General features: G+C 42.3%; 1 protein-coding gene across 1 annotated transcript in view; it reads right to left on the bottom strand.

The window, feature by feature from the left end:
- The window catches only part of LOC126272451 (uncharacterized), a 70,048-nt gene extending 56,329 nt beyond the window's left edge, over window positions 1-13,719 (bottom strand). Inside the window, exons 1-2 of the mRNA XM_049975328.1 lie at window positions 13,672-13,719; window positions 8,119-8,210 (exon numbers count right to left, since the gene is read on the bottom strand). Coding sequence (XP_049831285.1) covers window positions 8,119-8,206 — 88 coding nt within the window. The 5' untranslated portion in view covers window positions 8,207-8,210; window positions 13,672-13,719. The remainder of the gene's footprint in view (window positions 1-8,118; window positions 8,211-13,671) is intronic.
- Between the last annotated feature and the right edge of the window lie 221 nt (window positions 13,720-13,940).

Here is a 13,940-nt window from a genome sequence, read left to right as displayed (position 1 = left end):
ATCTTCCTGTCTTAAATGTCGCGTCCGTAGCACGTCATCTTCGTGGTGTAGCAATTTTAATGGCCAGTAGTGTAAGTTGTGATTACATTTCATGCATTGGATATGGCGATGCAATTTTAAAATAGACTCGCACTTCTTGTCGCGGAGTAAATTTCTTCTTGAGAAGAAACAAAGCTGTTCAATCCATTTAACGGAATGGGCGGCTGTGTTATACATAATGAAGCTATCAGCAGCGATGCTGTTATCTTTTTCAGTCGGTAGTCTGTTCATACTTGCAAGGACATTTACAAGACCTTGCGGAAACTTGAGATGTTCTCATGTAGCGTTGCTCGCTGAAGTTCGCCGTATCCCCACATAAAAGTGGTTCACTACTTTTATTGGTAGTTCTCGGTAGATATCTAAAGACCGAGCCGCTTACAGCTTCTGCTCATCTGTTAGATGTAACAGTAGGCAAATAGTTACTACACGTAAGCACGACATTTGACTAACGTCCCTGTAACTTCTGATAGTCATTTCTACTATAAAAATATGACCGCTGCGAAGCTCGCGCCAGGTTTTCCACTATTGAGCAAGACAGTGGGAAGTCTCTCCCGTAGCCCTTACTGTTAACTTGTATTTTCGCCCCACTGTGTTCGCTCTGCCCTCTTTACGGCTCAAGCGTCAGGAAAACATACCAGAAACGTGACTGCTAGCGATTGCGTTTCATTGAACATTCGATTTGCACTTGGATGAGATAACTGATGCATAAAACGAAAACCGTGGAAGAATTAAATCAAAAAGTTGAAATGTTTGACAAGTGCCTACGAGATGGGACATTTAGCGTTCCGTTAATTAGTCGGGGCCAAGGGACATACAACGAAAACCAGAGATCCACGTTAAAAACCAGGACGTCTGGCCACGCTAGCGTGGTAATAGCTGTCCAACTGATGAGGTATGTTAAGTTTTTTATTTAAATTGTATGCGGTTTACAAGTTTTGACAATACACCCACTATTTCAAAAGTGGGAGTACGCGATTTACGAGCACGTGCTATGTAAGTGATTATATTCCCGAAGAAACTAAACACAGTCTGCACAAGTTAAGAAAAGAGACCGGAATGTCAGGCAGACAAATATTCGTTATTTTATCACATGTAAACCGTATGCTAGAATTACACTACCGCCGGTCAGACTATCGTCTGACGTCCAATATTGTTCTGGCAAACCGATATGTTTTATCTTCATGAAGACAAGTAATAGAAACACCACCAGCTCATTTACTAACTTTTCTTGCTGTCAGTCTACAAGAAAGCTTTTGATAAACTAAACCGAACTGAAACGAACTGTGAGAAATTATGGAACAAAGGGATCTCATCTCTTTGTAACGGTACATGATTCATATATGAATAACGAAGTTGCGAGAGGCACGCACGGCAGTCTTCCCCACTTAGTTAAATGGCACGCAGCTTCTTGTGCTTACTGAAGTTAAGCCACTCAGTCCGCCAAAGCCGCAAAACCTAGCGGCGTAATATTGAACGCAGGTCAGTTTCAGGAAAGCCGATTTCCGTAAGCGGTTACCGCGTGGCCTGTTTGGCCAGTGTCAGCAAGCTCGTTGCCTGGGATACCGACGTGACCTTGAATCCAGACTAACACCACTGAACTACTGGAGCGTTACAGGGCATAGGAGACCTGGATGGTCGCTACCACAGGATGAAGGTAGCACTGGTCGATAGTTTGTACTCTCCTCAAAGAGGCAGTACACAAGAGAAATGACTCGGCTGAGCATGAGAGGATGTGCTGAAGGGCACGAGATATGGACTCCAGTTCTGCTGTGAAAACACTGCAGCCGTCAGGTAAGGAGTGCTCTTCTGTCTTTCACATGTGCATCAGCTATCGACCCATCGGTCGAAACCATTTCGTCACCCCGCTACATGTAGAGAATCGAGAAGTTGCAGCGGAGAGTCGCAGGGTTAACCGAGTCCGCAGGCCTATGTGGAAAGTCCAGGCGAAGCCGCGGCCATAGAGTGCTCGTGAATGAACCTGAAGCGTAAGTGGTAAAGGTAAGGACTCCGGAGAGGAGGGATCGAAGTCAATTAGGAGTCTAAAACAAGTCCTAAGAATCTATGTCTCCACTACGGTGAGTGGATCGTCATTAATCTTAAGTTCTGGTTCCGGATGAGCTGAACTACGCCGACAAAAGTGCATAACAAATGACTTCGCGGCCGAAACTGCAAACTGTGGGCCGGAGCTCATGATTGCTCTGTGTATGGCGCCCTGTGGTCGCCGCTCAGCAACGCCAGTAGTGGTGGAGCAGTACAAAATGCAAGAGTCGTCTGCATACAGAGAAGGTGAAACGGACGGCCCTACAGCTGCTGCTAGATCATTAATGGACATGAAAAATAGATACATTCAATATGGAGCCCTGCGGGACCCCATTCTCCTGGATAGGGGGGGGGGGGGGGGGGCACCAACTTACTAACTTTGACCCTATCTTATCTGTCGGCTTTCAGGGGCAGTAAAGATTTGCCTGTTCATTGTATTACAATGAGAAACCAAAGCAATGTACCTGAAAGCGCCCAAATACCCTGACTACTTTCAGCCATTTAAGGAATAGCACATTCCTCTGCTAAAAACGTGAAATACAATTTGAAACTCTTCTAAAGTTCTTTGCTTACATGCTTTACGTAAAATATTTTACCACTGACTCATTTGTAAATAAAAGACGTGTGAAGCTGTTCTATACAGAGCGCAAAGAAACGGGAATTTTCTTGTATATATGGAAACGCCAGTGTCAATACTATCAAATTCCGTACAATACCTATAAATTGTGAGGGATATTGCATGTTCTGCAACGAAAAAGTAACACGACTTATTTGCCTCAAGCGAGCAAAATTGACTGCATTTACTTCTGAAAGGCTTTTTTGGAGTGACGCTCCAAATCTGCATGGCGCAAAAGCAGACCTTACACTTCAGAATAGTTGTGTAGCTAAGTGTCAGCTGCCTATATTTTGTTTTTGTTCAGCGCATCTGCATGCTAAACATATGTTTTTACTCCGACTATACACTACAGAAATTATCTGACACTAAAGGAATATGAACACTATCTGAATAGCGTTGGACGATAGAAGTAATGACGTTTGTTGGAGCCTATTCTGACGGACGAGAAGCACAGTAAGCAACAATAAAGGGCACAGACTCGTCACTTGAGTGTAGAATGTGAGCTTAGACTAACAAGGTGCACTTTCGAGTGAAGTCGAGAAGTAATGGCGTCTGTAAGACTGGTTGGTGACGTCGAGTGAGGCAGAACAGGAAACTTTAGAAATTCAATTCTGCAGAAAATGAATTGAGTATGGACTTAATTCGAACGGTAACCTTCATAACTAACAGCAAAAGGAAAGAACCCGGTGAGGTATTCCAACACGGATGCTGTTTGAGAAGTTTTTAATACAAGCGTTGTGGAAGAACGAACACATTCAAGTTCGTAAACAGAATAGCCTGTCTAATTCAGTATTAAATGATCGCTCGTTTTCTTACATTGTACATCAATGTGTTTTAAACTAATAAAACTGCTATGGGAATTTTATATGCAAACATACTGAACATCCTACCAAACTTCTGTATGTTTGGAAACTGGCCGATTAGCAGTCAAAATTTTGGCAATAATGTTTTAGTATTAAATATGACACTTCAGTGGCTGTAGCATTGCAAAAGCAAAGACAGCGCGACGAACCATATCTCAGCACCATACTACTTCGCCATACTGCTTTCCTTGGTTTTTTTGTTCCCCTAAGATATTAATCATAGACAAAAAGAAACGGTGTAGCGCGTAGATTCAGGGTACACCAGTATTTTGAACCAACAGTTTAGAAGAGAGATACTGGCTTTAAATTCGCCAGCTAGTCCTGTGACGTCATCTCCGAACTCTCAGTCTCTCGAGTATCCTCATACTGTTCCAGAGTCCGTCGCAGCCCACTCAGCACCCGAGCCTGTCGTCGGGTACAACTGGACTCGACACGCTCAGAAAGAGCGAGTCAACTAATTCTCACGTTTAGTCGCGGACTTGCGTCATTACCGCTATATACGATACCGTTTCGGATAAAATTTCCAACATTAAATGTTAATTTATCTTTCCTCGCAGGATTTCGGTTTTACAGCCATTCTAAAGCTCAACTTTAAATACCCGACTTGCCTAATGACAGGATCAAGTTGTCTGCCAACGATTGACTGGCTAGCATTGAATGATTCTGTTTGTACAGAAATTTATGTTGATGAAACTTCTTCGGAGACTGCCGTCAATTTTAATATGAACTATTCATTCGGAGGAAGTCTGACAAGTACATTGACATACAGGGCGTTACAAAAAGGTACGGCCAAACTTTCAGGAAACATTCCTCACACACAACGAAAGGAAATACGTTACGTGGATGTGTATCCGAAAACGCTTACTTTCCATGTTAGAGCTCATTTTATTACTTCTCTTCAAATCACATTGATCATGGAATGGAAACAGCAACAGAACGTACCAGCGTGACTTTAAACACTTTGTTACAGGAAATGTTCAAAATATCTGTTAGCGAGGACACTTGCGTCCACCCTCCGTCGAATGGAATCCTTGATGCGCTGATGCAGCCCTGAAGAATGGCGTATTGTATCACAGCCGTCCACAATACGAGCACGAAGAGTCCACATTTGGTACCGGGGTTGCGTAGACAAGAGCTTTCAAATGCCCCCATAAATGAAAGTCCAGAGGGTTGAGGTCAGGAGAGCGTGGAGGCCACGGAATTGGTCCGCCATTACCAATCCATCGGTCACCGAATCTGTTTCTGAGAAACGTACGAACACTTCGACTGAAATGTGCAGGAGCTCCATCTTGCATGAACCACATGTAGTGTCGTACTTGTAAAGGCACATGTTCCAGCAGTACAGGTAAAGTATCCCGTGTGAAATAACGTGTTCCATTTAACGTAGGTGGAAGAACATGGGGCCCAATCAAAACAACAATGCCTGCCCAAACGTTCACAGAAAATCTGTTTACGTGAGTGCACAAGTGCGTGCGGACTCGTCAGCCCACATATGTTGATTGTGAAAATTTACAATTTGATCACGTTGGAATGAAGCTTCGTCCGTAAAGATAACATTTGCACCGAGATGAGGACTGACTGCTGGATACACCATTCGCAGAAGTGTACCCGTGGAGGCCAATCAGCTGCTGATAGTGCCTGCAGACGCTGTACATGGTATGGAAACAACTGGTTCTACCGTAGCACTATCCATACAGTGACGCGGTCAACGTTACCTTGTACAGCAGCAACTTCTCTGATAGGGTTATCGTCCACTGCAGGAGGAATTGCCTCGTCCATTGCCGTTTTCGTCGTTTTAGGTCTACCCCATTCGCGAGTTATAGGCTGAAATGTTCCGTGCTCCTTAAGACCTTGATCAATTGCTTCGAACGTCTTCCTGTCGGGACACGTTCCTTCTGGAAATCTCGATAGATACGTACCGCGCCACGGCTATTGCCCCGTGCTAATCCATACATCAAATGTAACCACTGCACTGACTGGAAAACCACGTTCGTGATGAACACTAACCTGTTGATGCTACGTACTGATGAGCTTGAAGCTGGAACAGCGAGTTGCATGTCAACACAAGTACCGAAGTCAACATTACCTATCTTCAATTGGGCCAACTGGCGGTGAATCGGGGAAGTACAGTACATACTGACGAGCCTAAAATGAGCTCTAACATGGAAATTAAGCGTTTCCGGACACATGTCCAAATAACATGTTTCCTTCATTTATGTGTGAGGAATGTTTCCTGAAAGTTTGGCCGTATCTTTTTTGTAACAGCCTGTATACACACATCGAAGGCGTTACTGGGTATGACGACAGTACCAGAAAACCGGACGTGAGGAGAATAGCTACACAACTAAGCCCATAAACCCAAGTGGATACATAAACAGCGCGCTTTTTGGTCGCGGGGATATAACAGTGACCTTGCTTTGTCAAGTTCTTGTTTGACGCAGGTGTCTTCTCATGCTGGAGAGGCAATAAAGAAGATTAACCATTTTGTTTCCACTGAACGCAATTTATCAGTGCAAGGGTGAGCTATAGCGTGAAATTTGTTCCCCATATCACTCTTCCTCTAATGGGAGATTCGTAATCGTTTACTTTGCATCAATTTTCTTCGTAAACCTTTCGCTTTCTCACCAGATACTGCTTTGTTAAACGTCATTTGATCCAAGAATCAGTACTTCTGTCACCGATAAATGGGTTCTTTATATTAATAACTTACAGCTGCAAAAACTTATGCTGCTGCGTTTCGGACGGATCTTCTCCTCAGCCAGTGGAAAGGCTTTTCGTACGAAGCATGGCATCACGTGTGCGCTTTATTACGGTATGTCCTCCGCTGAGAGTTTTCTGGTCTTGCGTACTACGGGAATGTTAGAGAGGAGGGGGGTAACTAAGCGATGAAATCCACTAATAACGTAAACTAAGCCCTAATGCAGTATATTGCTCCTGGTAATTCAGCCATTACGTAGTGCAGTCAAACAAAGCATCACTGAAGTCAACCATTTCCTGAAGCACGTAGAGCATCCTGGGTGTCTTACGCAAATGGTATAGAAAAACAAATTCCTAACAAAAATGAGAACTGATCACATAGCAAACACGACGAAAATAAATTTGTATTTGGAATGTTACTTTCTATGTTTGGATCAATCGCTGAAACTTAAGCACGATAAATATTTTTGTATGTGTGCTATCTGGATATAGAACAGCTATTTGACCAATTTTTAGGCATGCATCGTTCTCCCTAACGCCGCGAGGAAAACATTCTTTCGGCGCATGATCCAGGGTTATTTACTTATTTCTGGTAATAAACCTTGCGCAATTTGCTGCAACACAATCTTAAGGCTGAAGCAGAAAGTATTCGAAAGAGTACAGAACACTTAAACACTGACTTTTTCCTTCTATTCGTTGCCTCGTGTTACGGTGACAAATCACCCTACCGATTAGCCGGAGACCTACGTCGGATTGAAAAGTGATGTCAACGCGCAGAAACAACGAACGTTTTGTCATGAGAACTTTTAGTCACAACGCTACGTATTTTAAGGAATTTGTCACGACTGCTTCAATTGTGTTGAAATGTGTTGACATCTAAGTGAATCCGATACCATCTTGGTCTACATGATGGTTCTGTCTGACGGTCTGCGTATGAAACTACTTTCAGGGTAGTTCTCGACCGTTACATTGTAACAACACGTGGGGTAAACATGTAAATCTTCCCGTGCTAATTCAGATTCCTCTTGCATTATCTATTGCCATTTCAGCCGATGTGGGAGATCTTATTAACGTGACTTGACAATTTTGTTAAGGACGTTTACATTTCCTAAGAAGATCTCTCCACAACGATGAAGTCTTTAGTGAGGATCATGCCAAACACTGATACTTTTAGCTGTCCGTTTTCTGCTAATACAGAAGAGTGAACAGTCATTGTACTAGAGAATCTTAATTGGTATAAATACCACATCGCGCAGCAATATGCTACAACAGGACTTACGAACGCAGTGCATGCAGTCAGATTTGCTTCACCTAAGCCTTTTGTCGACAGTCTGCAGTCTTTGTTGCCTTCCCAAAATGATGCATGTGAGTTCCAACTGAAGTTCAATTTCGTTTATCATGTAACCGAATCTTAACGGAATTTTAATACTCGTTTTGATATTTTTCAACTACAATAATCACTTTTCGCACCAAGCAGATGCCTTAGCTACATCATGCAATTTACATTATGACGAGTTTACTAGGCAAAAGACAGTATCACGTGCTAACAGGGCTACAGAGAATCTTAAGTAGCTTGTATGGATTAAAACTAGTAAATGACTTGTGATACTTAGGAAACCCCAGTATCATTTCGGTTTCATTAGATGACTGCCTGTATTTACTACAAATTGCAACCTACCTGACTGAAGGAATCGATCACTTCCTCTCTATGAACTTTTCTTTCTTAGTTTTGACGTAGCTTTAGTACTTGGTACCACTAAAGAAAAATTTAGCTCTACAAACTTTTCCATATGCAGGAAGAAAACTCAGTTTTCAACTTGACGCAATTGTAATATAAGTAAACGTTAATTCTTCGCAACGTACCTGAAGTAGAAGGCTGTGGCTGCCCTTGTGGAAATTCGTCGCCACCACTGGGTCCTTGTTCCTGGTTTTGGTGGTTTTGAGCCTCCATGGATCTGCAAACAGTTTTCCATTATTTTGACGTTTGTCAGCCGTCAGTTTTACATTTCAATAGTTAATTTAAAAATAAGTTACACACATTCCACTGTAAAAGCGAAGGCTATAGCGACGACTGTACTTTAACGATGACTAACCATTAAAAAATAATCTAAATTACAAAGGAACAAACTTTAAGAGGAAGATTGAGATTCGACATATTGCAAGAAGTAGGAAGATATTTGTAAAAATTCGCAGTACAGCACCTGGAGTGAAGTACATTCTCTTCCAATTGTTTGGACGCTCAGGAGAGTCAGTCATGCCAATTATTTAACCTGATGTGTGCAAACAGGCGAAGTACCTTCAGGTATCAAAGCAATTCGTATTCCTAAGAATACAGGTGGTGAAGAGTGAATACTATCTATATTAGTATAGTCCACTAAACGCAACAGGTTATCGGCCGACCGACCGACAGACCAATTTCGTGGTAGTTTACCGAAATCCCGACCGACTGCACTCAGCAATTACAGCGCTGCCCTGTTGTGATTTGTTTACAGGAAGTCAACTGAATTTATTAACTACAAAATCCTTTGGCTCTACGAGGTAAGACGACCAAAAAACTCAGACATATCCAATGAAGGGACTAGTGCAAGGAAACAGATTCGCATGCTTCTTAAGCAGCTGGGAACCGATAACTCGTTACTGCTGAAGAAAGTAACTAAGAATTTCAAAGACGTTAAACAAACCATTATCAACGAAAAACTACAGTCAGAGAGCCTGTTAACTAAATTACGAATTGTAGCCAATGACAAATGAATAAGACCTAAAATTCAGGACTTATCCTTACAATAACTAAAATTGTTCTTGAATCTGTAACATGATTTAAAAGTTGGCTGAGGAAATACATCATGGTAAAGTAAACTAAACACTGAAGACATTCATGTAAATGCTGTTTATGTATGTAGCATTAAAGACGACCTTTAAGTTTAAGAAGCCTTTTCAGATACGTAGAAGAGATCGTGCACATAACGGTGGCACACAGCAAATAAACAGATACATCAGAAATTAAGCACTTTGCAACTGCAGACGTGTAAGAAGCTTCCATAATTTCTTCCGAACAGAGGGCTTCTAGTCGGAACCTCTTCACACTTCGTTCATTTTGAAGTTTTAGTTTAGATATTTCCCAATTTCCCATAATGGGAAATAAAGCCTAAAATCATTAATAAAGAAGCTACTTACATCCTGTGTCACGAAACCATTATGGATTCGTTAAAAATGAAGAAGTGCATTTATTTCGTCTATATTTATGTACTCCTCGCATGACGGTTCTCACAAGCATCTGCAGTCTAAATTTCTGCGGAAACTTAGAATGTTTTCTCTGACTCGCATCACACGTGTATCAGGAACGCATTTCATTCCGATAGCAATGACAAAATACCAACTTTTCTCGAGAGGTTGGTAAAACAGCGCTACTCACAGCACAATTTGTTGGATGGAGTGCTAGAAGGGAGGCCCTACCAATCCGACGGTGCTTCGTTAGGGGCGTTAGTATTTCCAAAATAGTGCTACGAATTATTTATTCAAGAGCAGAAACTGATAGAAGCTTAGGTGGACAGTGGGTTTGAAGGAAATAGAACACGAGACAGTACTAACTCCATGACTTATCCTAGAAGACAGGATAACGTCCATTATAGCAATTTTAGATTCGGAGAATTCTGATTATGTGGACAGCACTATACTCTTCACAACTATGGACATCGCATGGAAAACTGCAGGTAACTGAAGGTTATTACCAACTTTTACAGAAACCGACAACATTCTTAAGAGTTTAATAAAGACGCAGTGGTTGAGAAGGGAGTGACCCAGGATTCCAGCCTCGTAACGTCATTCAAGACGTTCACTGGGTAAGTAGGAAAGTAAACAAATTTGGAAAGGGAATTTAAGTTCAGGGAGAGAAAATAATTACGTTTCCAGCAGACTGATTCCTTTAGGAACAGCAAAGAATTTGAAAGAGCAGATGATCGGGATAGTGTCTCCAGAAGAGGTAAGGTAATCGAACACGAACAAAACGAGGATAATGGAATTTTGTCCAAAACAAGCGATGCTCCAAGAATTGGTTTAGGAAATGAGGCACAAAACAGATGAGTGTCTGGTTATTAATGTAAGCCAATGTAGTTAAAGCACCGAGTGTTCAAAATCGTGGGCAGGTGAGAAGTAAAGGCAAAACCTGCCACCGAATACGAATTTAAGTGCTAGGTGGTTTTTCCTAGAGAGTAGTCTACTGAAATGAAACCATTTACAGAATGGAAGAGGAACATCTGAAATACGGTCCTACACGAGAATGTTCAAGACTGGATGCATAGCTCTAAACCCTAGTGACACAAACTGGGGCAAAGTAAGTTCATGCTACAAAGTGACAAAGGAGTGGAAGAGAATGAATACTGATCCTGAAACAGGATCTTCAGTAGGGGGGGGGAGGGGGGGAGGGCTAACATTACAGCCATCTCCGACGTACGGTACACGAACAGAGATACCCTCACTGTGGATAAGTTTGGAATTCAACTTAGACATTGGAGCAAAGTGTGATTCACATTACGTCACAGCGTCTTCTCGCCCTACCTGTCGAGCAATGGCGTTGAATTTTCTCGTATAACCCGATTAAGAACGACCGAGTCCAGTACCACAATGTCAAAGTGTGCGTTTACGACCTCTGCTACGTAGGCTAGTTTAACGTTTACTTCCAACAGTAGCAGGGGTCTGCTAAAAAAGTTGCATGTCACGAATAATGAACAGCCTTTAACATTTCCCTTTTATTTACAGCCATCCAACATCGATAAAAAGCCGTAAATGTTCCAATGAGGCGTCTTGTTTGACGACACTATTCTTTGCAACTGAAAGTCAACTTTGACCCTTTATCCATTGTAGTGTCATGAATTTATGGTAGTCACGTATCACCATGCAGTCTAACAGAAAATACCGAGACATGCCCAAATGCATCCAGCACAAATAACGATGCGCTAGAAAGGTACGGAAAAACTGATTTGTAGAAGTGTTCTGGCAGCATCTGAGCTTTCTATTGAGCCGTTCTGCTCAACATCATCTGTTTATTTGGTCGACGATGCACTTTAGTGTGCCTTATTTATAGCTGCATTTACCATCTACGGTTAGTATGTTTGCGTTGTGTGACGACAGACATGTTTCTTGAACATGTAAAACCAAGGTGCAACTCAGGTCTGGAGTTTCAATTCATCGCTATTGTTAAGATATAAAATTTATGCTGCCAAAATATGTTAAATACGCCCCGAAGACATTTTATCGGGGCATCTACCGCTTTGTGATGAAGTAAGTAATAATTCCCAGTCAGCATACAAGGTATGCTAAGCTTATATTCTCGACGTCCCACCGTCGCTATGGTGTGGACGCAGCTAACGGGGCAAATGCCTACTGCTGTGTTCCGCCAGTCTTAGTACTTTTGTCACTAATTACTTCTGAAGTATAGTTAAGAACGCTAAGATTCACCCTTCCCAGCAGTAGCTGCTTTCAAACCTTAACCGAAGGAGGCATGGCGGGATGGAGGGTGGGGGTGGAGGAGAGAATTTGATATCTAATATCACTTTTGACGAAAGGTAACGACAGGGTCTGTGGCGCCATTCGTTGACGGATGCGAACAGAAGGACAATATTTTACGTCCTTTTTTGTGGGACTTCTCTCTAGCGTAGCTTCTGCTCTAGTTAGCTTTGAAAGAGAAAGTTGTCAACTTGCGAAGCCAACATTGTTACGATTACAGTACTGCAGGGCTAGCGTCGTAGCCAAGTACGATTTGATATTCCTTCGAGCACGCATTTGTCACACACACACACACACACACACACACACACACACACACACACACACACACACACACACACACACACACACACACACACACACACACACACACACACACACACACACACACACACACACTATATATATGCCTGAAGGAACACAATCTTTCATCTCAATAAAAGAAGCACTGCTTTGTTAATGCGTTGACACCGGGCAAGCGACTATCAATGTGTCCCCAGTATGGGAGTACACACAATGTATGTACGAGTTCGGGTTGTTGACATCTGGATGTATGGCTGTGGTCCGTGCGGCGTGCTCGGATGCCTAATAGTAAAGCGGCCGTCCCCGATAAGCGGGAACTCAAGCTTCAAGTCTCTGTACGGCTTTAAATTTTCATTGTCATTCCATTGTACAATGGAAGGTCGACTACATTCGCAACTGCGGATACATTTAGTTATTAGACCCATATTTTACCGTTACGAAATTTCTATGACCTTTATGAAAGCAGGTTCAATGTGTCCGATGAGAATATCGAATTTGATAGTAGCAGCCTACTTCTAAGAATTATATTAAAATGGGCGACGCCTGTCGTCTAAATCCAAACGCCATAGTGAACATTAATAAACACGGTATGACCATTGAGTTGGACGTATCAGACTGTTACATCCCCATTCTAACTGGAGCTCGGGATACGCTACGTATCAGTTACACCAACTGAACATTTTATCGAAAAACTTCCGTTCTGTGTGAGGGTGAGTATGAAATATCGTTACGCCACGTGTCAAAGCTGACGTTCGATATCCATTTGCCTTCAACCGCCACGGCGCCCCTCCCCACGTCTAATTTCCATCTATGTGCCACAACAACAACAACAACGACTCTACTACCTTTTACCACAATTACAGGTCGCACATGGTGTGGGACACCAAAAGATGAGGAAGCAGGTTCAAATGGACACAGTTCGCAATAGCTTTTCGGACGTAACAGTTGCTCAGGGCAGCAACGTGGAAAACTATATCAAGACAACAACGACCACAGCCGAATAAAACACTACCCTCATGTAGGCTCTTATCTTGACAAAAATACAGTAGCACTTTTAATATTAAGTAACCCTAAATCACTTAGGATATTCATTCTGAGTATGGAAACAAAATTTTAAAAGCAAGAGTTAGGCAGTATCCATTCCCTGGCAGCTACATTTCTCATAGTAGGTGTGAGCTGCACTTATGCAACATGCCCCAAAATACTCGCCTGACGTTTGTGTTAGATAATACTACGTCTCCAAATACGCCACAGATTAGTCTTTAACAACCCAAAACTACGGGAAAAAAAAAGGGAGGGTGACTCGAAACGAGCCAAAGTATAACTCCAATATCTAAAAGATCCCTCCTTACGTTGGTCGCGGAATATATTTTATGAGCACACTACATAAAACTCGATACTTAAGCAACACAGGGTCCCGAGACGACGTTCAGCTCTAAAGCACCAAGACAGGAGACCGATTAGTCGAAGATACAACTCTAGACTTCTACAGTCAAGAAGTACAGAAAATATTTTCAAATCAAAAGTTAAAACGTCGCGCAGCCGATAAAATTCTAAATACGTGCAATTCTAAACGCGAACTTCAAATAAAAACCAAAGACGACATTTTACCTGTTTATTTTCAACCAGTCGGCAGCGACAAATCAGCGAATACAAGCACCACTACCTTCGCTGTAGGGCATTATATACCCGTACACTGCTACATCAGCACCACACGTGACAAGTTACCTGCAGCGCCCTCTCTCTGCCGGCCCACAACGCACGACAATGGACTGACGACGGGCAAAGCACATGCTTTTTCACTAATTTTTGTATCCCGTTTAACACAAAACTTATTTTTTCTCTACAGAACATACTAATGCAACACTGAAATGCCTCCG

The sequence above is a fragment of the Schistocerca gregaria genome, chromosome 5 (assembly GCF_023897955.1).
Source record: "Schistocerca gregaria isolate iqSchGreg1 chromosome 5, iqSchGreg1.2, whole genome shotgun sequence".
Classification (NCBI taxonomy): Eukaryota; Metazoa; Arthropoda; class Insecta; order Orthoptera; family Acrididae; genus Schistocerca; species Schistocerca gregaria.
The sequence above is the reverse complement of the archived record's forward strand: the minus strand, read 5'-3'. Positions and strand labels throughout refer to the sequence as shown.